This window comes from Apostichopus japonicus, chromosome 11 (assembly GCF_037975245.1).
Source record: "Apostichopus japonicus isolate 1M-3 chromosome 11, ASM3797524v1, whole genome shotgun sequence".
Classification (NCBI taxonomy): Eukaryota; Metazoa; Echinodermata; class Holothuroidea; order Aspidochirotida; family Stichopodidae; genus Apostichopus; species Apostichopus japonicus.
Window position 1 is genome coordinate 7,546,257 of NC_092571.1, and position 27,461 is coordinate 7,573,717.

Consider the following 27,461-nt stretch of genomic DNA (forward strand, 5'->3'; position numbering starts at 1 on the left):
CCAAAAATGATCTAGTTTGTTATTATTCCCGTTACAATGGAAACTTCATTGCATCTTGCCATCTTAACCATTTTCATACTGAACAAAACACTTGAGCTCATGTGCACCTTTTACTTCGACTGTTAATCGATTAAACAGCGCCTCTTACTTCACAGCCTGCTTGCTTTCAGTTTTGTATTTAGTTTGGTTGTAGCATACAGTACAACATAACTACTCTGGATAAACGTGAGTGACACAATAATCAATCGATATGGGCTTTTTGTGTACTTTTTATTGTATTTTTATTTCTATATTCGCCCTGTCATTTTCCGAAGATATCAATTGTGACCATCACTGTCAAAAAGGGTCAACGATAAACTCAACAGACTGTTACTCGATTGTAGGTTGTGACTTACCGTTTCCAAAAGTCTCATTTTCATATGTAGACCTACCCATAGCAGTAACGCTTAGATTAGATTGGAACTTTACCGAGCTGGCTACCACGGATGCTAGTTCCGGAACTCCCTTTATCTACTCTGCGATATTCAACCGGTATGAATATCATATGTATGATCGTTACTTCTTCCAAATTGAGTTAAGCTACTGGAACTCTTCGGGGGACTTTTACAACTTTTGGATTTGGTTGCGCGACATCCAACCAAGAGATTTTGGAAATCATCATGTCAAACTGACGTGTGTAGATTGTCATGATGGGCATGTCGGTTTGGTTCTCGTACAGCACATATACCGTTTACTTGGTAAGTAATGCTCCATATTCACTTTGAAGGAAACTCCGACTCAATTGAAAGTCTTTTTATTCAGCAATACTTTGTCTCAGACTGTGAGATAATGGTAAGCAAATATATTTACAAGAAGCATTCTAACGCAAAACAACGTAGAAAATCTTGAATAATTGCTACCGTAGACATTACATAAATTACATAATTTAATAAGCAACAGCAAAATTTCCAGAATACACATGTATACCCCATACAAAATAAAGATGGCTATTATACATGGACCTTCTCAGTCACCACCACAGTAAAATGTCCATTGTAATTATAATACAGGAAAGTACTGTCATTTTCAAAGAAGTGTAACTAAAACTGTTTGATGCTAGTAACATATTATTATTTTTTGAAACAAATTGCATAACTTGTATTTAAATCAAATAGAATTATCCTTGTTATATGAAGATTCTGATATGTATTAACAACCCGCTAGCGAATGGAACGATTTAAATATTCAAATAATAAATGTGATATTTGTCAAGAAATCTTTCAAACTAGATATTTTACATTTTTCTGTGTTATTGTTCAAAATGTCATTGTTAATGTCATTTCCCGACGGTATAGATTATAATTTTAATTGCCAAGACGGACCAGCTATACTGACATATGAAATATATACAGTAAAACTCACCTTATCCGAGCCCCGATATTCCGAACCGGACATCCGTTCATTATTAACATTTCTGAAGGCCTAGTGTTATTTATTCCGAGTACTGTACAGTTGGCCTACTCATAATATGTGAAACGTAAATTGGTTAACGGACCAGCTTTCAAATTCTTTTGACAAAGCATGTATATTTTAATTCATTCTTCCATTGTCTTATATATCGAAAAGATAATCACCTACTACATAAACGTCTGATTGTAATTTGTATCAAGGAGTTGTTATTTTCCGATCACACATTCACAAACATAAACGTTCATCAGGCTAAAGCTTGTGTGCCTAGCATGCAGGCTATGGCCTTTTATTACGTGATACCAGATATGAACAATTGACGCATATCTACTCCCCAAGAAGATGTATACACCTTAAAGGGCTCGCACTTGTGTGTTCTCGATCTTTCGACGTACAATAATGCAGCTTACCTCAAGTAAATTATTCAAACGTGAAATGGCTTTACTTAGGCCCAAGCTGAAACTACTTTCTCCCATACTTTGCTTGATAAGAAACTATAGAGTTGTCAGTGAAATCTCAGCTTGTCATGGGAATCAGTATTAGGCTAGGATAACCACTGACACTCTTATTTCCTGTACTTTAGTAAGAGGCATATACAGCGGTAATATAAAAACTACTGAACATGTGGTCACAGTGATGAAAATCCTCCTCCTCGAATCTCAGAAAGAAACTGCTTCTTTTTTTTTGGGGGGGGGGGGATTTTTTATTTCCGAATACGTCAAATAATCAATTCATAAACATGAAAATACTATATACAACCATTAAGAAGGCCTAATAAGACAATACATGGGTCTGTTATAGTCGAAAATTAGTTATTTGATTACAATTCTATTATCCAAACTTTGAGTATCCGAACTACTTTCGATCATGACCAGTTCGGATAATAGGTGTCTTACTGTAGTTCCGTTTTAATATAAATGTCGTTCGTCATACTAAACGTCTGTTAACGATATTTCAACCACCTTCATCCCTCCTTTGCTTAATGAGAAATTATATATATTTCTTTACTTCAGAATACTAACTATGTTTTTGGACTGACATGTTCAATTCAAGATGAGCATCCCCACATAAACTTGAACGTTTTACATCCAAATGAGTATACCTTTTTTTTTGGTGGACAAATACTGAAACTTTTAGTTAAATTGTAGGAGTCATTTTAGTTGTTCGATTATGAGGCTAAGTTGTCTACTTTACATTGATGACTCTCTGCATAATATGAACTTTCATCCGAACTATCATCTCTTCACAGTTTACCAGCCTCCTTCACCTCTTGTGTGCCATGGCTCCCCACCATCCCCATCTGCATCCTACCACTTCACCATCAATTGTTCAATAACAGACGGGATTCCACCAATGAATCTGGATGTCATCGAACAGAAGGGCTGTAATTATCATAAACATTACACAGACAATAACGGAACTAAAGTGCTATCTGTCTACGTTACATCTTGTGAACAGAACTCAACTGTTGGATGCATCGCTTCTAGTAAACCGCTGGACCCAGTTTCTACATTGAAATATTCTGACAGATGTGAGTTTAATATCTCGAGAACATATCAAGGTAAGTTAATATTTAATAGGAGTAGTTTTAATGAAGTTTGTAGTCAGAGTGATTTTGACCTAGCAGAGGGTTGAACGTTTCTGTGACAGGAGCTAATACTTCATGCTTCAGTGCGGTTTGATTTGAGATCGATCAGTATGTAAAATCTAGATGTTTTACTCCCAAAATATTGAAAGTAAGTACCAAATGAATGAAGAACTAAATATCGGGGTCTACTTTTGTGCTGTCATGCAAAGATAAAGTCTGCTTCTGTGCAGGAAGTTTCAAATACGAAATTAATAAAACCGAAAACATGATACTGTCATCTAGAGCACGCTTACTACAGCACATCTAAAAGTTTCTTTAGAATCATTTTGTTCGGTACCTACGTCATACCTGGTTAAAATGCAACTAGGCAACAGGCACTAATTCAGGCTTGTAATTCCTCCTTATCATTGCACGAAGTCGTAATTACATCATAACTTTAACTTCGCAACTAACCAACTGCGAATAATTGACTTGACGATCATAGCAAAACTAGCAAAACTGGGATAAATCAGAAGATAAAGATACAACTTTATGAGGAAATAGTCGTATCATTAACTTAAGAACTCAAGAGAATCTTACTTTGAAGAACTGTAAACAACCAACAAGTCACACGTGATTTTTAAACCAATTTTCTGAAGTAACTTGAGTAAATTGAGCGGCATCACTGATCTTGCATGTACTCGGAACAGAAAAAAAATCACTCAGCTTACATCTGCGTAAGACGGGAATCGCCATACCTTTACTATTATACCAATAAGTCAATTCTTTAGAATTTATCCAATATATTAAAGTATACCACTGGAGATCAAATACAAATTGTCATGTATACCGAACATTCTTATGATTGTCGGGTAAAAATCATTTGTTAAAAGAAACGGTGTCTGCCAAAATACTCAAAACATATTTAAACATATTGTACCTCACCGGCGCTCAATGGCGGTGTCAAAGTGGGCATGAAGGGCATTTCTCTCCTAAAGTTGCGGTAAAACAAGCTACAATGTACACCCTTCGGTCCAAATTCCCTTGTTTTGGGTAATATTATGCTACCAAAATGCTAAACCTTGCGGGGCTTTCTCCTCTGGAACCCACAAGGGCATTTCAATACATTCCAATGTTATTTGAATCTAGAAATTGTTTTTGAATCTAGAAAGTGTTTCTGTGCTTAAGAGAAAACAGCAAGAAGAAAACTGTTTGTAAACACTGCAGTTCCCCGGTATGGAAAAACTTCCACAGAAACTAAATTCAGATTCTCCTTCTGACATGTAATTGTGTGCTTTAAAGTATCTACAAAAGAACCTGAAATATCTATTAATGTAAAAATTTGCCCCTAGACTGCACCTTTTGTGCTTTTTGTGCTTTGAAATAAATTGCATGGAAATTGAAAGTCTCTCCCGCTCTTTAATGTATTTTGTGCCTTAATCACGCTACGAGAGTACAAGGATAAAGCAGACAATCTGTACTGTATAGGACTAATTTATAATAATATACTAGTAAAAGCTTTTTATCCCGACAGTTCTTATAGCTCAATATAAATTTATAATAAGTTAATAGTGTCACAGTAATTTCTCACGCTTTTCAAGAATTAGACGCGGATTATCAACAAAGTAATTTATTATTAGACAAAGAGAACAAAAGTTCGCTACTAATCGCAGTTAACAATATCCTGTGGTGAGATTCGAATGAAATTGAACACCCACGGATCATGCTCTTTGTTCTAAGAACTTCTAATATTTCTATTCACTTAATTCCCAATAGCTTATGACAAAAAATGAAACCGTTTGTCTATACATGTGAAACATTTCTGTTTGAAGACGTGTAAGTCATTAAACATGTGAAGTATCATTTCAAAACTTGCGTGACAAGATAAGCTCGGAAATGCAAGCTTTTGTATTCATGTGAGAAACCCCTGTTTATATACAACAGTTTATTAAGTGTGAGTACTAGTACTTGGGAATTCAAACCAGTCCCCTTGCTGTTTTTCTCTTTGCATCAGTGTATTTTATTAGTTATCGGTATGGCAACCCATCCGTAAGTAGCTAAGTTTGGAACTGACTGTGACCAGAACGGTATGTTACTGTGTGTCTCCATTAAGAATGTCGACCAGCCCTCTTTTGAAAAACAATATTTGACATGGATAAAGGTCCACAGTGGTGCAACACAAGCGTTCTGCATATAAATAAATTGCTTTTGTGGCTATTGAGTACCATCAACCTTTAAGCCCTAGTCCACTGTCCGATTGTCCCAGCGCTCAGTTCTATCTTGCTGAGTATACGTCACCTACTAAGGTTTTCACATAAAGAGGAAACGGAAAGCAAGGTAAAAATCCATAATGAACTCATACGTCAAACCTAATGCAGCGTATCCATTACTCTAATAAACGGAATATATATATTTTTTTTATGACAAACAAACTCACATATGTTATTAACATTCAAACCCTCGGTTGCCATGCACCTCAAAATGCAATCCGTTTATCTCATTTTCTTCATCAGACAACGTCGGTTGTAGCTTTCATTGCATAGACGGACCAAATACAAAGAAGTCAACAGATTGCTATGTTATTGCAGGATGTGACTTTACCTTTCCTGATGTCCCGATCCTCGGAAATTACAAAAGTTCTCTCAGTCTGAGTATGAACTACAGCGATGATACAAGGATCGACTCACCTTCTCGAGGAATCTATAAATACAATGGAAAATTTTGGTTTCGGGACGTCAATACGGTGGATCGTTACAGCTTCCAAGTCAAACTAGAATATCTTTGGGAAGATGAAACTCCGAATGACAATTTAGGAAGGGCTGCTGCTGCGCTTTCGTTTACGATCGATGACATGAGAGCAGAGGATGCTGGGTCATATCACGTGACTTTGACTGGAGAGACGACTGAAGACGCCCTTGTACAATACAACTACCATCTGTTTACTATTTACCAACCCTCTACACCTCTCCTCTGTGAAATGCAAGACTTGTCAACAGACTCCAGTATTAGCAAGCTTTCTATTACTTGCTCAGTCCCAGATGCCTACCCTTCGGTAGTTTTAGATATGATAGAACCAAAGGGCTGCTCGTACTACAAATCTTATTCACAGAATGACGACATCAAGAAGCTTACACTATTTATTTCTACATGTGACCTGAATTCTACCGTTGGTTGCACTGCTACTCAAGGAGAGTTAGAGTTCATGTCTACGATACCATACTCAAACAGTTGTTCCTTTAATATACCAAGAGATGATCCTGGTAAGTCAATTAATGTCATGTCTCGCATGTTGATGCATCCGTGATCCTTGAAATATTATAAATATGTTTAAGCGGCTGTTCATGTATCGTTTTGCTATCGGTGATAGTGATTAGAGTGTCATTTGGGGGTCAATGTTACTACTAACTGTGTTCTGGGCAAAGTAAGACGTCTCTAATCAACTATCATATTACTTGAATAAGTTTAAGATACTATGAAATCCTTGTTATTTTATACCATGCATACAGAGTTCAGTGCATGAGTGGTTACTTAGAACCATTGCACAACATTCATTCTTCAAACTCGCCTTGCGGTCGTATGTTATAACGTTTGCCTATGCGATTAAGTGTACATAACATGTATGCTTTGCACTAATGTACGTGCGTGCGAGATGTTCGTTGTGTGTTTATGGTAGTGCAGCACGATATTCCCCACTTCAGAGTACCGTAGGTCTAGTCAGCATAACCATAAAGAAATGTAATTTTTTGCGCAGAATGTTGCTTTCTAGTTTACAACAGATGGTTGATTAGTTAAACAATTCTAACACATATTAAGGCATTTCAACACTAATTTAAACAAACACACAACGAAAGACTAATAACTTGGTCACATGATTTTTGTAGCATATCAGTTTGTTATTAGCTGGCGATCTGTCACTCGGTTTTCGAAGCCAAACGTTTGCCTCACACCGATCGCGTTCGTTTTGACCAAGTGAGAGTGTTATGAGTACAGAAAAGAACATAACATTTCGTGGGCTTAGGATATTCAGATGCATTTCAAATTACATTATTTTTTGTTTTCAAACACTCCGTCGGAGCAGTAAACTTACTGAAAGTTTACGTATTTAGCGTTGCTGAATAGATAAGATAATCTGGGCGCCCCAAAGTATAACAATCGCTATAATTACTGGAAAGAGTGGATTACCACGGAAATCACACATTGAACGACTTAGTTAAGGAAAACGGATAGCAATGCAACGTGTCCGGTCTGGTGGGGGGGGGGGGGTACCACAGAGTAACAGGTAATATGAGGGGGTGGGGTTCACAGTTTAAATATGTGACTGTGTGCGATGGTTGAAGGGGAAATATTGCGCTTTGTCAGAAAAATCATGACGTTTGGGGAAATTTATGAAACTCCAGACGTTTCATGTCGAGTTTCGACGTTTTATCCCGAGAGTTTAAAGTTGCGCCATTAAATTTAACTTATCAGTTCGACAAATCGTTAAAAGTGTTTTATATTTATCCCATGAATGTGACGTTTCTTTAGCAGTGTCTGAAGTTTTATCTCAAAGTTTAAATATTTCAACGGATTATGAGAGTAACAATGCATCAATGCATCAATTGGTAATTCAACGGTTCATATTGAGCCATCGGCGTCCATGATGATTAAGCCAGGAGTAATAAATTGGAACATTTGGTTTTGAGCAATACGATTTGTCAGAATAATACCCCTATAATTATCAAAATAATTATGTGAGCCCTTTCTTATGTAAATAGGTCAGCGGGGTGTACATACCATTAAAGTATGATACATATCTATTAACGGCAAGAAAAAAAAATGTGGCGAAACCTTGAATTAAAGTTAAATTTCCAAATGTATCACATTTAGAAAGTTAATAAAAATATTATAAACCAACATTTTTAACGTTATTATGTTGGAATCAAAAGAACATGCACCCATGCATGTCTGGTGAATTTAATCGATTCACGTTAGTTGGTTGCTGATATTAACATATTTGTAAATCTTCCAGTCATTTCTGCAGACACGAACAACATATTGATGTTGGTGATGGTCATTATTGCTGGAATAATCGTCCTGCCTGTGATAATCATCGTATGTGTCTACAGGTAAGCAAAGTATTACGTTATACATCGGCAGAAGCATTGTTCAATTTAAACTACCCCATAATTCCATTCAAAGTAGTCAAAGTCTATGTATAATGAGTGTTATGTATATTGTGAATGCATTTCTTTCCAGTATATTATGACTATAATATATAGGCAGATCGTTAGTTACGAATGAGTAGCAAACACATCCCATTTGAAGTAAGTTGATGCTACTGCGAGTTTCGCACTTTTCCTTTCCATTTAAATATTATATAGTACTTAGATTAGAATTGAGTGCCAACGAGACGTCCTGCACCGGAGATATTTAATTGTCCGTACTTTTTGGGTGCAATTGGGTGTTCTCTCTGATATAGAGCATCGATTCAATAGTTAATATTCCAAGAAGAGTACACAAACGGAGATTATTCTTTGTTTTTGGCAGAATTTGTTTTGTTTTTTTCAATTCTACTCCGACATGACAAATAATTCTGAATTGACTTCGTTAGCACACGGCTTAAATTTGATTGAATATGTGTGGAGCTGAACTCTTGTAAATATGCTTATTTTAAATGTTATGTTTTTTCTTCGTAATCTTCCTGCTAGCGACATTTTCCTAAGAGGACTGATTGTTTTATATTTATTGTGAAGATGGATCAGCTACCAGGTCAATCTGTTTTTGAGGTTGTATGATATGATATTGGCTTCTCTGATATGTTTTCTTCATATAAGTATCGTGTAGATGTACTTATGTTTTTGTGGAATTTCAACGTTTAAGTTTGTTGTTGTATAAACTAACGTTGTTACTGCTCTTTAACCATGTTGCTGTTCAAACTCACGTTGATGTCTAAACACCCGTTGATGCCTAAACTCACGTTGATGTTTTAGCTCACGTTGATGTCTAAACTTACGTTGATGTCTAAACACACGTTGATGTTTAAACTCAAGTTGACGTTAAACTCACGTTGATGTGTAAATTTTCGTTGCTATCGAAAGTTCCGTTGTTGTCTAAACTTAAGTTGTTTTCATCGGTGCTGTTCAAATATTGACCTCACGAAATTCAACAAACATCACAAGCGCACGAGAATGCGTTATACCTACTACTATTACAGGATAATAGCATAGTGGTATTAGTAGACTACACTACAAGTACACGGATATTTCTCCATTCTGAAATGTTAGTATGTTTCTATTATAATCTTAATCTAAAGTTAAAAGAATTGTAATAATTCAACCTTCTTTTAGCTAGCTCCATATGAACAGCAGAGCACCAATGGATGACAGACATGTGACACCATTTCTTTTCTTGACATGATGCTTTGTAAACAAGCCAAGGTACTCAATGTGAAGAACTTTCAAGATTTAATATATTGAACAGCACAGGAGTTGCTCTTCATGATTGGAGCATTTGAATTCCATGGAGTAAGTTATCTGAATTGCACTGTATAGATGGTTTTGGAAGCAAGTACGTGATCGGTGGAAACTATAAAGACTCAACATCTCATTTTGTGTATTATTTATACAGTATACATTTCATATTGTAAACCTACTGCAGTAGTAAATGCAAAATATTGGAAGTGTCACCAATAGACCTTTTACAGAGTATGTATATGAAAGTATATGAAATATACAAAAAATAATCCATTTTATACATACACATGATTTACATAGTTTAATCAGTTTTCACTGACTTGGTACTGTCTGTCAGTCCAGTGAAAATAGCAGTTAGGTCATATATGTCATTTGTCCTTTAGTCATTGTATAATGGATGTTACTGTAATTGCAAGTCAAGATTCTAACAGGGTGCACATTTTGAAAGCCAAATGTATGGCATTGTGTGTGTCAAACATTTGGTTTTCTACTCTTGGATAAACAGGTTAAGGAACTTACTGCTGCATTGGAGACAGAGAAAAGGAGAAAGTCATCATATGAGGCTACTTTTATCAAACTGAAGACACTCCTGGATAAAAAATAAAAAGGAAATCGTGTCCTTAAAGGTAATTGATACTTAATAACTTTATCATCATACAATACTCAGAGATGCTGTATTGAACAGTATGTGGTTCTGTGTTTCTCTCTTATTTCCTATGTAACATATAATAGGTTCCATCATTCCTTTGCTATCCTTACTTTGGCAGATCGTCCCTGGCAAAAGTAGTATATCTCTATGTAATCAATGGCTCATTTGTACAATTATGTAGATCAGAGTGTATACACTTTGAAGTTTATTTAATGTTATGTGAAAATCTCAGACATGTGTGCGTGCGTTGATGTTGGTTTACATAGCATATCATCTGCCTTGTTGCATGTCCATCCTTTACAAGGTAACGCGGGAATGCAATACAAGCTTACATCAGGAGACTTCACCGGGGATGGAAATGTGTATGTAAATGTAGAAGATAGCATTAGTATTCACCACCTTCTTCAGTATTAGTGATGTATTAAGAAGGGTATGCTTTTAGGGCAATGTTTCAATGCCTATATATTGCACATGCATGAATGTCCAATAAAGTGAGGGTACTGCACATACAGTATTGCAGAAATGGAACAAAGCAATGCTGTGCATTCCCTAGTTTGCCACCCCTGGCTTTAGGGAACTTAAACATATACTGTGTGCCATAAAATGAAAGAGTGAAAGTAGTAGAAAAGTGATCATGTGCCTCATTTTCAACAAGGATTTAGCACTTATGGTTAGAAAGCAAGGTCAATGTTATGCTGCATACATACTTCCATTATATAACTTCAACTTACATAACTTTTAAGCAAGCAGTTTCAATATTCGACCCATATGGCTGACATGTTAAGGTCACATTGTCCACATCAAACGAAATGCACATTTTAATTCAAATTATCTCTCAGGGTGACTGGCAGATGTCTCTTATGCTGGCAACACAGTGTATCCTCTATGGGCTGGTGTTAACCTGAAAGTTTTCTTCATTTACTGGTAAGAAATGGCCCAGCAGAAATGACAATTGAAATGTTCTTTTTAAAGGCAAACTTTCTCCATACAGTAACAGTTACTACAATTATCTTTTTGATATCTTTGTTGATATCTATGGCCACAACTAGGCATGGAAAGCCATTTTCATAACCAGCTCAGAAAGTGTAAGAGTTAGACTTCTCCACCTTAACTCATCTACAAATGTCCTGTTTGTGTGATTTTACAATTTCTCTTTTAAGTGTGTCATGTACCTAATGTCCATCTTGCTTTCTCTTTCACATAGCAAGAAAACAAAGACCTGGAAAATGAAAATCAATCCCTGGAACAAAGGCTAACGGATGTTATGAGTGATGCACAATTAATAGATACTCTAGAACAGGCTCCGACCATACACAATGTACTGTAGTGCTATCACGGTGACCTCTTTTTGTTAATGACATAATAACAACTTCTGTTATATAGTAATAGCTTTTACCTTCATTTACACACTCATGAGTACAAAACGTGAGAAATGATGTTAGTTGTGGGATTTTGTGACATAATGCCAGGCCTCTGGACTCCATCCGACTTTGCTTTCCATTTCGCACTGGCACCTCAGTCGCCAGTTTTATACGTACCCCACTTTCTGTTCCTCCCCCCATAAATTTGCTCTTTTTTGCTGCCCCACCCCCACCCCCACCTGGCATGCCACTTTGGTTACCTGATGATGCCACTCAGCATCCAACTATAGAGTGTCTACAATAGGTAAAAGTGTCTTGATTTTCCTCCTGGACATTGCTTAATCAGGAATAACGTCCAACTTTCAGAATCCAACAGTGTGAAAAATGCTGGACATAACATTTCAGCTTTATATTTATCAGATATTCAGAGATTTCTAATAGTATGATTGCGAATATTGAAACATTCTCCTATCAATCTTTAAAGTACGCTAGAAGTTGAACAGAAAAGAAATGAAGAACTCACCAGAGTTCTTTAAAAGAAAAAAACAGAGGTGATGATGAAAACATCTGATCAATTTCTTTTTTAACAGATAAATAAGGCAAAGAAAGAAGTTTCTGATAAATTCTAAAAAGGTTTCTAAAATTCTAAAATAGAAATTGTATTTTGAATATCAGTGATGTAGTAGCTGTGATTTTAAAATCAATTTTCCTTGGACTTCTCTAACAAGCTTATTTGAGATCATTGCGCCTGCGTTTGTTCCAGCATTTGAGCTCAATTTTAATAGGTGCACTGTTTCAATTATTGTAGCTATAAACTGTTTAATAACACTGCACACTGCACACGGCACACTGCAAACTGCACACTGCACACTGCACAGCCACATATGTCTGCAGTTTAGTATAATGTGAATACAATCTTGAATCACTGATACCAATACTTCTATATGAAACATATTAAAGGAGTGGCCAACCTTCACCGCGAGGTGAGCCGTTTGTCCCTTAACAGCATCAAACTAGATGAAAGGGTGCAAGAAGAATTGAATCAGAGGTGAATGTCAACAGTAGAAACAAAGTCCTGGAGAAGGAGGGTAACATGTTTATATATATATATATATATATATATATATATATATATATATATATTGAGGGGGAGAGTATTTCGAACGCCCTAGTGTTCAGCAGTGTTTAGTCCCTAATGTAGCACTTAATAATTAAAAGGACCGTACGTGTTAATTGGAACTACTGTACCATTTGAGGTGACACAAAGATGAATAAGTTTATTTCGAAAAGTAGTAACAAAACAATGTTGATAGCCAGTCAGTATGATGTCAGTATTTATCCAGAAAAAAAAACATTAAATGTGTCCAACTTACACTCATACTGTAGGAGCATGCTAGATTTTCCTGTTCAAGTTTACTATGGTACTGTAAGTTATCAAGTTACTGTAGCTTTTTCTAAGGGCAGCCAACATCCCATTCGGATTAAAGAATAAGTTAAAATGTTTCAGCTTAATAAAACCCAAATACTCACACTACATAACTTCCTTGACTTATTCAATTTTTAACTGCTGAACTTCTGTTGAAAATGTGGTGGGGTGACAGGGAGGGGATGGAGCATACCTTGCAGTAATGACCAAAAGGTAAACATGTATATCTTCTCTTTTCTGTTTCCAATATTTTAATGCTCTTTTACTGTTGAACAATAAAATGCTTATTATGAGAACCAATACACATCAGCACCAATCTTGTGTAATGTTGAGCTCTGTGGCCTATTTAATGTCATTAACTGTGATTAAGATTTGGGATAATTTTCTGTGTTGTCTCTATTTGTATGTAAGAGTGACATCTAGCTTAGCTTTGCTTTGTTTGCTAAGTTTGTGAGCTGACGAGGATCACTATAATCCTAATATAATAGTACTTATAATTCTGTGGGATTTCTGGCGACTATTGTCTGAAAATCTTTGGCAGTCTGTACTTAATAGTTCCACTATTGTTCTTTTGACTGAAATAGATCAGTATGATTGTCTGATGCAGAAAGTGTTCAACTATGCTTCCGTGTGAAAGTGAGATAATTATTCTTTCAGGATGCTAACTAAACAGCCTGAAAGATTAAACTTACAAGTACTTTCCTTAGAGCTCTTGGAAAGACTGAAAGTGCCATATACAAATGCCATGTCACACAATTGCAAAATAAATTTACTAATTATCTATAGTTGCTTTTACAGTTTACTGTATAGTTAATGGCACAGACTAAATATTGGAAAATATAAACACCCAAATATGATTGCCCTGTCTCACTCACAGCTCAATTTGTGTTAGTTGATCACAGGTTAATGTCTAAAAGCTATTGGCAGATATTCAGGGAGGACTTTGACAGCGAAACTCTCTCAAAAAGGTATCAAGTGTCTTTACACATTTATTGATGACAACTTGTAATAAAAGAGTGTGCTCATTTTATTTTCATTGAAGTTTACGACATGCTTCATTTTACTTTCAGTATATATTTTAATAAGTAAACAATTGTCAACCCAATTCTGCTTGCAAAATACACTTCATCTAAGCAATAGCTTACTAACCTTATGGAAGAACATGACTACAACAAATCAGATCAGCAGGCAGATAACTCAGCAGCCATCAACGCTCGTGGCAGGGCCCAGCAAAGGGCCCAGGCAGCTGAACGCAAGGTGACCATACGGCCCTCAAACCCTAAATAATTAAATATTACTACTTCCTTTTAACGTCACCACATTTGTCATGATAATCATTCATATGGTCATTAGTATTGCTATTGTATGTGAATGTTTAGTGAATGTTCAGCGCTTCACTCTTCATGTACAATTTGTAGATTATACTGTTAGAGCTTCTACGTAACTGTTCCTGAAAAAAATCACTGAATTTTCGTACAACCTGTAACTGTAATCTAAATACCTAAAGTCCTCGTCCTGGGGTAGAGAGTGATGGTATTAGTGCAGATACAGAGATAAGATAACAAGATAAGATGTTATAAATGAATCAGTCATACCCACTCCCCCCTCATAAGACAGGGGTATCCAACACATCGTAACTACAAAACAAATAGTAAGTCATTAGATATGAGTATCCTACAAGTCGTAACTACTAAACATAAGTCATAAGATAGGAGTATCCAACAGGTCGTAACTACAAAACACATAATAAGTCATTGATAGGAGTACCCAACAGGTCGTAACTACAAAACATAAGTCATAAGATAGGAGTATCCAACAGGTCGTAACTACAAAACAGAAAATAAGTCATTAGATATGAGTATCCAACAAGTCGTAACTACATAACATAAGTCATAAGATAGGAGTATCCAACAGGTCGTAACTACAAAACAGAAAATAAGTCATTAGATATGAGTATCCAACAAGTCGTAACTACAAAACATAAGTCATAAGATAGGAGTATCCAACAGGTCGTAACTACAAAACAGAAAATAAGTCATTAGATATGAGTATCCAACAAGTCGTAACTACAAACCAGTTAATAAGTCATTACATATGAGTATCCAACAAGTCGTAACTACAAACCAGATAATAAGTCATTAGATATGAGTATCCAACAAGTCGTAACTACAAAACATAAGTCATTGATAGGAGTACCCAACAGGTCGTAACTACAAAACAGATAACAAGTCATTTGATAGGGGCTATAAAACCGATAATAAGTCATTTGATAGTAGTTTCCAACAGGTTGTAGCTACAAAACAGATAATAAGTCATTTGATATGAGCTATAAAACAGATAATAAGTCATTTGATATTAGTTTCCAACAGGTAATAACAACATTAAAATATTAGATAGATCGAAAGCTTATCCAATCATATGTTAATATTAAATTGCTTTATCACTGTGACACAACGTTGAAGTCGGTGGAAAATGAAGTTCCCCATATTTCTATTGCTATAGATGTTTTACATTTTCAAGTTTTCAATCGCACAATCATGGTCAATTTCATGTTCATCCCTCTAATACTGTAAGATGTTGAAGAAGCCAGATAACGATTATTGTGCTATCGATATCAGTCTTGAGTATTTTTCACTTTCATAACTGAAGCATTCAAGGTGATAACAAATTTTAAAGTAGAAATAAACCAAGGTTTTTTCAGTGACCTCATAGTAAAGGCTAATATTCTAAGACCCTCTGTGAAATAACTAGTCAAAACTAACTTTCCCAAATTTCCAGGAATTTTGTAATTATTGTTACACACCTACTGTGTTGGCAGCTTTTATGTTCATTTCAATAACGAGGGCGCTTCAAAAGTGATGTCAGCGAGCCTCATCGAAATTTAAACAATTCCCCTCTCTGCATATGATATGTTATTCCAAACGGGAAAAGGTTTTCAGAGAAAAGAGAATGTACAAAATGCACAAAAGGCACAAAAGCACCAGGCTTGCCCCTCCGTCGCAGAACTGTTACTAGCGTTGGAAGTACTAGCATCATATAGTAACTGCTAGTGTCGGCCACCTATGCGGTCTGTTTAGCAAGCTCTAGGTCTCGTTGTCTCAGTTCCTGCACTGTGTAACCAGGCTCGAATTGATAGCAGTCAAGACCAAATGCATCCATGTTCTCTTTTTTTTCTCTCAAAAATGCTCGAGTCCGGAAAGTGTTTCGGAATTAACCTTTAGATAGATAGATAGATGGTTTATTCAGCCACATGTATAAAAAATACAATGGAAATTGTTCAAAACACAAGAGCTCTAAAACAGACATAAAATTGAAACGCAAAACGATGAAACACATATAAAAAGTGATATTGCATGAGTAATAAATACCGGTAGGCTATCGACAATGGTATAAAAACATTGCGATAAAAGTGACGATGAAAAAAAAAGGTACGAATGATAAGAAATATGTACGGCAAGAACCATAAAATGTATACTTGTACGATAAACAGAGCGCTAAGTCAATAAAACAGAATACAGAACAAATAAGACATAAGATACAGGGAGTGATAAATAAGTTAGCGACTATGATGCGCATTGAAAATCTTCACTGCAGATGGATAAAAACTGTTGGTAAAACGCTTCGAACCTCTAAAAGCTAGTAATCTATTGCCTGAGGGAAGGACATTGAAATGCACAAATGCTGGGTGGGAATGGTCTTTCATAATACAGTCTACACGCCTCAGTGCTCGCTCCTGATATAGTGAATGGAGGGACGGTAGACTAGTGACAATTATACGCTCAGCACTCCTGATAACTGACTGCAGTTTCCCTAGATCCCTCTGACTCACACGACTAAACCAGACTAAAATGTTTGTAGTTAAAATACTCTCTATAATTGCACGATAGAAATTCACTAAAATAAAATCACTAACACCATAAGATTTAAGAGTCCGTAAAAAGAATAGTCTCTGACGTCCCTTCTTCAATATTTCATGTGAATTTTCATTCCAAGACAAATTGTCCATAATGAATGTGCCTAATAATTTAAATGTGTGCACCTGCTCTACAGCAGAACCATTTATGATCAGAGGGTCCTTTGTATTTTTGTTACGCCTAAAGTCCACAATCAGTTCCTTGGTTTTGTTCACATTAAGAGTTAAGTTGTTATCGTGGCACCAGTTCACCAGAAGGTTTACCTCATCACGGTAGTGGCTTTCATCGTCATCTGTGATCAGGCCAGTCACTGTGGTGTCGTCTGCAAATTTGATGATCCGCGAGTTTGGGTGGACGGCTGCACAATCATGTGTGAACAGGGAGTACAGCAGCGGCGAAAGTACACACCCCTGTGGGGTGCCCGTGTTGAGAACGACAGCCGCTGAATAATTGTTACCGACCCTCACAGTCTGTTTGCGTTCCAGAAGGAAATCCAGGATCCAATTACAAATTGAAGGAGGGAATTTCAAATGTTCCAATAATTTAAAATGTAACTGTGAAGGAATAATAGTGTTAAAAGCTGAGCTATAATCGATAAAAAGTACGCGGGCGTAGGAACACTTCCTCTCCAGGTGAGCCAGGGTCCCATGTAACCATATAGAAATAGCGTCTTCAACCGATCTGTTCGTGCGATAGGCGAATTGTGAGCGATCAAAACCTTCGGGTAAAAGTGATTTGATAAAAGAAAGGATAAAACGTTCAAATGTTTTCATCGGTACAGATGTAAGCGGGACCGGTCGATAGTCGTTCAAGCCAGATACTTTGCCCTTCTTTGGGATGGGTACTATGGTGGCATCTTTGAATGACCGGGGTACTTCTGACGTGCTCAGCGACCAATTGAATATGTCAGTGTAGACGCCAGCAAGTTGTGCGGCGCATATTTTGAGCAGTTTTGGAGTGATGCCATCGGGTCCCGGAGCTTTCCGTTCGTTGAGTCGTTTGAAATTGTTCCTCGCCGAAGTCACATCGATGACAAATGGCGCGGTGACATCTGTGTTGTTGGCTGGAGATGGTTGGCTGTTATTATCTTTGTCAAACCGCGTATAAAATTCGTTCAGCTTGTCTGGCAGCTCTGCGTCATCACTATCCGCTGACCTCTTCACCCCTTTGTAGTTGGTAATCTCCCCGATGTTCGCCCATGCTTCTCTCGGGTTTTTGACTAGATATTGCCTCAGTTATCGTGAAATTTACGCTCAGATGGTTCAATATCGTGCAATGACAGCTGTGTGAAAAACCCTCAATATTTAAAAAAACAAAACATGTACATTGGAAAAATATTTGTTCTACTATTTTAAACCTTTTAGAATGTATTAAAAATGAAAAATTTATTTTTTTGCTATCACAATATATTTGTTCTTTTTGCATGTGCAATTTTAATTATTTTTTAGCACTATTGGCAACACTTTTCTGTTGAAATGAGATACGTGGCTCGCTTACTTCATGAAACAAGTGAGAAAATGTTGGCGAATGCCATGAAAGAAATGGTTTCAAGGTTCATGTTGCCTCTGTCAAAAAGAGTGTACTGCAAAACGGTATTCTCTAAGCAAGAAAGGCTCTAGAGGGTTTATTTTTCCTTGAAAGCCTCAAAAAATGTATTAAATAAAGAAGAAAAAATAAGCATATTTTGGCTACGTGATCCTTTAATTGTAGAATTTGTACATTGTTCATTTGCACACTAAATTGTAATATCTTTGGTCTTTCACTTTTCTACGTCAATGGTGCAATTAGAACCCATTCAGAACTATTAATCACTCGTATTTATTACTGATGGCCACTTAATAACTGCTTATCAACGTAGCATACTGTCACACAATTGAATTATTTGCAAAGGTTGTATTATCATCAAAATTAGAAATTTGGTAAAATAAAGTTAGTTGTGGGTCCATATTATTACATCATATATCGCCTGCAAGATGTAGGCCATTCTAGTGAAGAAGACAAAATATATCGTGTATAACAGCACAGCAAGCTATCAAGCTGGGATTTGGATTATTCTGCTGCATCTGTGTGTTGTATATTTTCATATCTCAGTTAATCACTCTTTAAAGCCATTGTCCCTATTGTGCACTATTAAGGGCATCTCATAGTTTCCCACCCTTGTAATTATGACATTGAATACCATTATCAACACCCTGTCACATTGTTAAGTTAAAGCCATGTCCTTTGCTCTCAACAGGTAGTAATGATGTGTAGACAAAGACATGGATTTGAGCACACCAGGAGGTGCATAGAATGTGATGAAGCTCAAGGACTACCGTTGAAGAAGTGTCCAAATTGTCCAGCTTTGAACTGCTCTAGGGTATGTCAGCTGGACGCCCGGAGGAACCATCACAAGGCAAACTGTAATTCTGAAATTGACTAAAATAAATGGCACTTGACAAAATGTTTGATTTGGTTCCAATCTTGACAGCATCATATCCTTGAAGGTCAGACTGGTGACTGAATGTGGTAATGGGTAAAGCAGAGGAAAAGTATTAATTACAGTTGACAGACAGGGGGAGGGGGAAGGGATCACCTGGTTAGATAATAAACTATTCGTTAAAGGAATGTAGAATTAAATTAGAGTGTTGATATCACTAGTTGGCTATTACCAATATCTTTGTATTTTTGTAAAATGATGTATGAAAATGAACTTATTTTCATTGAGTATTATTGTGAAGAATAGTTTGATGAGCCAAACCTGAAAAACAAAACATCCCAACACTAGTTTGTGACACTGTATGTATCATACTTTGTCTTCATGAACTTGGAACATGTGCCGAGACACTCAATCCAGTATCATGAAGTGAATGTTGGGCTATGTTAATTGAAGACACAAACTTTGTGTGTAATTTATCTTTTGTTATTACGTGAGCCATTCGTAAAGGAGACAGAACCTGAACCATCAGTATTGGTGCTTTTGATATATATGTAACTGTGGTGAACAACTTCTCCAAATAGCTAAGCAAAATCCCAATCAGTCTGGAGATATCAAAGATGCATTTTCCTTCGCACCCAAGGCTAAATACACGATCAAATCAAAATAAGACATCACTGAGCCACATGTGCTACAATTTTGTTGATGTTTATCTATATATATTTACCATCTTTACTTTCTGTAAATGAAGGTGGGTTTTTGTAAATGCTGAATTTAAAACATTGAAGTTTTTAACATGACTTAATGATTGAAGTTGTTTCACACAGATTTCAAAAAAAAATCGCAAAGAGAAAGTAAAATGTTTCAGATCCTAGTGGCATCATGGCATCACAGGTTTATAAAGTAACAATCCACACACAGAGGAATGCTTTTTTAGCTGTCTGGGACAGTTTTTCTCTTCAAAAGTCTCTGTCAGATGATCAACTAATTATGATGGTAAGGTTTGCATCTACTTTCAGGTCACACATCTTGTGTTAGTCTCATCTTGCAGATGTTATGAGGCTATTCCTGAAAGCTTTGAAACATTTAGTTCTTGTCATCCCATTAATGCTCCTATCAATGTGGTATTAGGTTACTTTTACATATACAGTTAAAAAAAGCATCATCCATCTCCTTTGTGGGGTTTAATGCAGCTGTCTACATTGTTTTTGTCTGCATTTAGATGTACAGAAAGTTGCGTTGCTACAGTGATGCTAAATGAATGTGTTCTCCCACTAAACTACTCTACTGTTGAACTTTGTGTGACTCTCTTTTACCATTTGCTATATATATATATATATATATATATATATATATATATATATATATATATATATATATATATATATATATATATATATATATATATATATTTATATATATATATATATATATGTATATATATATATATATATACATATATATATATATATATATATATACATATACATATACATATACATATACATATGCATATGCATATGCATATGCATATATATATATATATATATATATATATATATAATCAACAGTTAGTTAAATCAATCAGTAGTTAAATGAAAAGTTACGTGGAATTTATTAAACTTTACATGCATGCACTGCCATCGTTTGAGTATTTAGAATGATGGAACGTCAGAATCGTAAATTGTTCACCACTCTAGAGATTTTGTTAATGGGTTTTGGGCTTTTTCTTGTTTAGCAGTGCTCTTTAATAGTATATAGGAAACAAAATTACCAATGAAAGAAAACAAGACAAATGTATATAATTAACACCTATAAGTTTGACAGTACTTTGTTGTCCCAATACTATTTTATATTCCTGAGATTAGCAACAAATGTTGATATTATTAAACTATATGTAATATAGCAAAACCAAAGTTGTGCCCACCCCTTGTTTAGGGAATAAGGAAACACTAACAGGTTTTCATCATCCGTGAAATTTGCCTGTCGTGTGGTAATTTTTACTATACTTTTGCCTAGAACAAAACAGCGATAGAAGAAACATTGTTGTACGAGAGAAAGAATCTCAGAATGAATTTAAATTTGAATTATTTTAGTTCGGATTTTCTTCTCTGTGGGTGTTTGTATAGGCCTGCGGCAACAATTTGTTAGGCTAGCGTTTACGTACACAGTGTTAAGCCTACTGGTACCCAAATGCTGTAAGTCAAGTGCATTTTTGCAAACACACATGAATTGAAGTACGGGTAGGAAGCGGTTGGGACACCTTTTTAACACAAATTTGGCACATCTGACTTTTGAACGAATTTATGCATGTGAACTTTGGCGGTTAACATTAATTACTGGTCTTTAATCTCGCAGATTGTGATTTCCCATGGTCATGGTTCTGAGGCTTTCGGCCATTTTGTCATTTTGGTATACGCCTCATGGCCACAAATTATGCTGTGGATATTTTGACCATGGCCACCTGACCTTTGATCCTTTGACACGCGGAGGCACTACATCTTATAACTATGCCCATATCAATCACGTTTGAAGTCAATCGGCCTTACAATTTATAAGGAGTTCGTGACTACTTGTTTAGCGTTCAACCACCCAACCCCAGCCCCCCACCCCCCATCCACACCCACCCCTCACATACCACAAAACAAAACAGAAACGTCGCCAGAATGAAACATGGAGTCCTCATCATCTATTCCAGTATGACCATGTTTAACCTCCTGTAAATTTCAACAGCATGTATTTTTATGACATTGGTAGCTATGGGTTACCTTTTAGAGCATTATTACATTGAAGCAGCCAACTGAACTGTAAAGGATCTTGTTTACCTTCTTTCGACCAGCACATTTTGTAAAAACTCGAAAAAAAAAGTGTACAAACATGTATCAACGATCGTAGTGTGCGATGATGTTCAATAAAATTATAATACTGTTCACGTGCATCGTACCTAGAAATTAGTACTTAATAATCAATTATAAATATGTTAGAATGGAAAAGGTGCTTGAGTGACAAAGTTGATATTATAATGGAAGAGGACAACATTTCCGTATTAGTTAAGATTAACAGCTTCATTGTAAGATGCCTTTGCACCTTTGTATTACACGGCTCAATAAAAGCTTATGGCGTTATTCTTAAACCGTTTATAACAGATTACAACACGACTCATTTCATTCTGGGATGTTCTTTTGCTCTGCAGCTGAGTGTTTGTAATTTATCATGTAAGTTTCATTCCCAACTTAGTTAGCACGTTATACGTAGTATATGTATACATACGTGTACACACACACACATATATATATATGTATATATATATATGTATAATTTACTATAAATAATTAAATATATATAATTTAATTATTGTATCTCACTCGAGATCCAGCCTTTCTCTAAATGCAGCATAGTTGTTTAACAGTTTTTCCGTTATTCCTATATATATAAATATATAGGCTATATATATAGGCTATATATATAGGCTATATATATATATATAGTTGTATTATTATTATTATCGATATCGTTATTGTGATTATTATGGTTATTGTGATTATTATGATTATAATGATTATTGTGATTATTGTGTTTATTATGATTATTGTTATGAGTAGTGTGATTATTATGATTATAATAAGAGGTAGTATTTTTATTAGAAGTTAGTCTTAATTTTTTTACTTTATACAAACCTCAAGTACCAGTCATATCTAACGTTACATGTATGGTTTTTTTTTCCTCAAAATAATGTACTTCTCTTGTTTTACTCCCTCCTTCTAACAGCACCTTTGGTAAAACTTCTTCGACGTTGTGCAAAATATAGAACCTTGTTCATCTTTGGCAGTATGTTAGCTGCTGCGGGATATTTTTGTCATTCGTTGCTACCAATGGTAGGGCTATGGCAATTAGCGTTGTATTCAGCCACTACAGGTAGCCACAGTCACTAAATATACTTGTTATCAATATCCGATTCAGTGACTGTGCACTCGTTTTACTAAAGTATTAAACTGCCTTCAACATTTATGAGAGAGAACTGTTTTTTTAGTCCTGCTTATCACTTTTATCCTAGATATTATATCTTAGGCGTTATATCTCAATCTGGTTCACGCTTTACAAGACACAACCTAGGAAACACGCACAGGCTAACATAATTCAGCCGTTTTTTCTTTACCCTCATTGTTTCAAGTAGATTAATCAAGTAGTAATCAAGTAGATTAACAATTAATTAATATAATCAGAAAGACTTGATAAGCTAATGCAATATACTTAATGTATAAGAGAAAAATCTCGTCGGTCTGCTCAATATGGGGTTCAGGGGGAACTGAGGGTGGGGCCAGGTATCAAATGATCACTTTGTCGGTTCAAATACGTCACAATTCGTCAAAATTGATACAAAAATTCTTTAATTCAGCCCCGATAGTTTCTACAAACCAAACATTCTTTCGAGGAATCACCTTACCCCGCTGATTTTCTATTTTGTTTGAAGTTTGTGGTTTAGGTATAGGTTCCTGCTCCACAAAGTAACCATGCCCCTCTCCCACACCCTCCCCCCCCCCCTTGAGAAATACATCGACGCCCCATGATCTTGACTTATAACTAACGATTTTATTCCACCATCTTAAAGATATCTGATTCTATCCTCAGGTGTCGGGTTTGGTATTTGCAATATTTCCTCCATGGTCCACATGAAAGGATCCTTTCAGGAATCATTCGCCACTGTTTACTCCATCTCTCTATTGTCCTCCCCTGCCGGAATGGCCGTCTTACCTTTGCTTTCAGAATATCTACTCCAAACTTTTGGAATTCGAGTGGACATGGCTGTGTTCGGGTTGTTGTCTTTAATCTTAGTACCTGTGGGAATGCTTTTACCGTCCACAGATCCAACACTACTCGATAAAGCCCTGCAGTTAAGCAATGAAAGTTCTTCTAAGAGAGATGAAAATTCTGACTCTCTTGAGACAAATAGAGGAAAGCTTTTCGATGATAAAAATGAAGAGAGAATTGAACTTATTGATGATAAACATAACCAGGAAGCAAACGAAGGCAATAACATTTCCGAACATCTGTTTCAACAGGGCAAAGTGAACCATTCTTTTGTAGACAGCCATCCAGATTTTTTCCTTGTACTGGCCTTTGGTTTCATGTTTGGCTACGATATGACTAGTTGGTCGATTTTTCTAGTTCCGTTTGGAGAGGACGTAGGGTTACCCTCCTCCCTCGCCGTTTGGATGTCCACCTGTGGTGCAATTGGTTTTGTAATTGGGGATTTTTACAGCGTTTTTCTTTTCTATAAGGATCATGCTAGCTATCTGTACTGCTTTGGGCTGCCGTCAGTTGTAACATCGGTTAGCATTTTCGCTGCAATTGCCTCGAGTGAATTTTTAGCAATGGTTGTTTTCTCGGCTCTGAGTGGGTTTGGCATCGCCACTATAGGTATAACTACAACAAGCTATATACCATCAACAGTTTGTGAGGATCATTTTGAAGTTGCGATCGTGATGTTTTACTTTACAGTTGGTATTTCTGCTCAGGTCGGCGGTGCTGTAACAGGTGAGTCAATGTTAGCAACACAGTAACTATTTCATACGAGGAAAGTCAATGAGTTTTCCTTTTTGCATCATCATCATCATCATCATCATCATCATCATCATCATCATCATCATCATCATCATCATCATCATCATCATCATCATCACCATCATCATCATCATCATCATCATCATCATCATCATCATCAATATCATCATCATCATCATCATCATCATCATCACCATCATCATCATCATCATCATCATCATCATCATCATCATCATCATCATTATCATCATTATCATCATCATTAAATATTTAAAAGTTACCATGTAATTTAATATTCATATCAAATTTCATTAATCTTCTTGAATTTTTGTTTTGACTTTTTTTCCAGGTATTATAACAGACCTAACTGGATCGTTCTACGTTGCGTTTGGTTTGCTTTCTTTCCTCAATTTAGCTATGGTTGTCCTCTTACTTATTTGGTGGTTATGGAGATGAGGATGAATCAAGCAAAGCAAATAAAAACACTTAAACTTTCCGAATGAAGTTCTCAAAGTGTTTGCAATTTCTTAAAGTAAATTGAAAACCAATCAAACATGGACCAACAAAGTAAAAATGAAAAGCAAAGATGCAAAAAACATTAAAGTCACAATTTGTTACCTTCAAACTGGTTTTAAATGCGAAACCAGGGAAACACTATGTAGGATGGATGTTAAGATATGTTCCTATTTCATCTGTCAAACATAAAAGTAAGGGTGCCACTTTTTAAGGGATGTAGCATGTAACAACGCTGTAGGCCTAGGTATCCATAGTTATTAATATAATTAACTGACGACCTTTGTTAAATTGTCTCTTAATTGATCAGACAAATGTAAATAAAAACGATAATCATTAGGAAGATGGTGACTGTTGAATTATGTTACTATTACATTGATAAATTGGCTATCAATACGTTACATATACAACATGTGTTACCGTGTTTAATTACAGAACGTATAGTGCCTATAGTGTGGCCACGATAATATAGTTTGTGCGTTACTTAGTATATACAAGGCATTCGTATCGGGAGTTTTTATTTCAATTCTTAAACCTCTTCATTTATGGTTGCGCATGTAATCGCGTGCGTATGTGTTTGTGTGGAAAGATGTGGTTGGCCGCATGATACTCATATGGTTTTAATGTTGATTAATAATGCCGAAAAAAAAGTGTAATTGTTTCGCAAAGACGGACGGGGAACAATCGAATTTCTCCATTTACAAACTAGGTAACCAAGCTAAGTATAAGATTCCTATCAACATAAATCATTAATATTCATAGCAACAATTTTGAAAAGGAATATAGCTCTTAATGAATTTCAACGTAAACTTGAAGCTAATGGTCAAGTGTATGATACCAGGGAGTTGTTATGGTTCATAACAACTCCCTGATGATACATATACTCTAAGCGCTGCAACATGCGTGCAGTAGTAGCGCACGTACAATACAGCGGCGTACTGTTGAACTTGGGGAATCGAGGGCAAAAGAAAATATGGCCCTATACCGAGTAACTATTTTCTATGGGGTCAGGTTACTTTTCTTACCATGGGTCACTTTTGAGTTAGGTTAGTTTTAATTACTCTACTGTTAGTCAATTGTTTACCTCCTCAACATCAGAATCAATCGTACAAGAAAGGTCGCCGATAGCTTTTGAGGGACAACGGAGACGAAATGGGACGGATCTAAGTTGGATTGCCTTTAATGGCATATTTGTTTTAGATATACTAGATGTATTTTCTAACAAAACCGTACTTAGCTCACTGAGATATTCGGACTTAACATCTTCTATCTTGATGATATCGAACATGTCAAGCTTGAATATAAGTTGCTGTGTGTTTACCAAGTGTTTGTGCTCGGGTACCTAAGGCTTAATCCCCTGACGTTACGGGGCTGGTACAAGAACCAACATACATGTAGTATCTCAATGGAAAGGATCATCAGTATTTAGTCAATGAAAAAAGGTAACAACCGTTAAAATACCCAAAGTAATCTAATTATATAGTTTTTTCTGCACGTGACAGCTTAATTATAACGGTAATTTGAATGCCTATAACATCTGGATATGTAAAACGAAACGAAATCTCCTGGTACATAAAATATTGTTTTCGAATTCGAAAGAGTTTGTTAACCAGGGTTTGATGCAATATATCGATAATATTATATATAATGCATGCTATACAGTTATTGGAAACTATATCTGTTGCTGAGGGAATATATAATTTATCAACAAATTGAATCCTATATGCAGTAAATGATAACCATGAAACAAAGAAACATGGATGTATAGTTATTATGTTAATAATAAGCACCGGCAGAATAGCCAATGGGAGCAAACCAAAGATGACTCTCATTGTATGCCTACCCCGTCTCTCCGGTTGAATGTATTGGTCATGCCTATACATTTTACTTCAGATTTTCTGTCTAATGAATAAAAAAAATTCGTCAAAATAAGTTTAAGAAAAAGTTACAGAAATCACATTGGATTACCTCCGGTATACTTAAGTCGATTCGCAAGTAAAATGTATTGTATTGCGCGAATAAACTCATAAACTTAACATAACTTACTTGCATTATTGTAATGTTAAGAATAGATTAACTGCTATTGTTCGAAATGCTGCACATCCTATTTTTATGAGTACTCTAGTCAAAATAAGAATAATAGTAAGAAAGTGTG

General features: G+C 35.9%; 1 protein-coding gene across 4 annotated transcripts; it reads left to right on the top strand.

Moving 5' to 3' along the window:
* Window positions 1–205: 205 nt before the first annotated feature.
* Window positions 206–27,022, top strand: LOC139976151 (uncharacterized). 4 transcript variants are annotated; one of them, XR_011796013.1, is made up of 7 exons: window positions 206–737; window positions 2,696–3,007; window positions 5,527–6,273; window positions 8,022–8,118; window positions 9,971–10,091; window positions 10,954–11,038; window positions 11,319–11,367. XR_011796013.1 is itself a non-coding variant. In XM_071984618.1 (7 exons), exons 1-7 carry the CDS (start codon window positions 8,107–8,109, stop codon window positions 25,247–25,249), a joined length of 1,521 nt encoding a protein of 506 aa, XP_071840719.1. In that variant the 5' UTR covers window positions 8,063–8,106; the 3' UTR covers window positions 25,250–27,022. The 4 variants fall into 4 exon arrangements, 3 of the variants coding, with proteins under 3 accessions (XP_071840718.1, XP_071840719.1, XP_071840720.1); XM_071984618.1 differs by lacking the exons at window positions 206–737; window positions 2,696–3,007; window positions 5,527–6,273; window positions 9,971–10,091; window positions 10,954–11,038 and adding exons at window positions 19,052–19,217; window positions 22,378–22,446; window positions 23,000–23,146; window positions 23,861–24,766; window positions 25,143–27,022 and having other exon boundaries at window positions 8,063–8,118; window positions 11,319–11,432; XM_071984617.1 differs by lacking the exon at window positions 10,954–11,038 and having other exon boundaries at window positions 11,319–11,364.
* The last annotated feature ends 439 nt before the right edge of the window (window positions 27,023–27,461 follow it).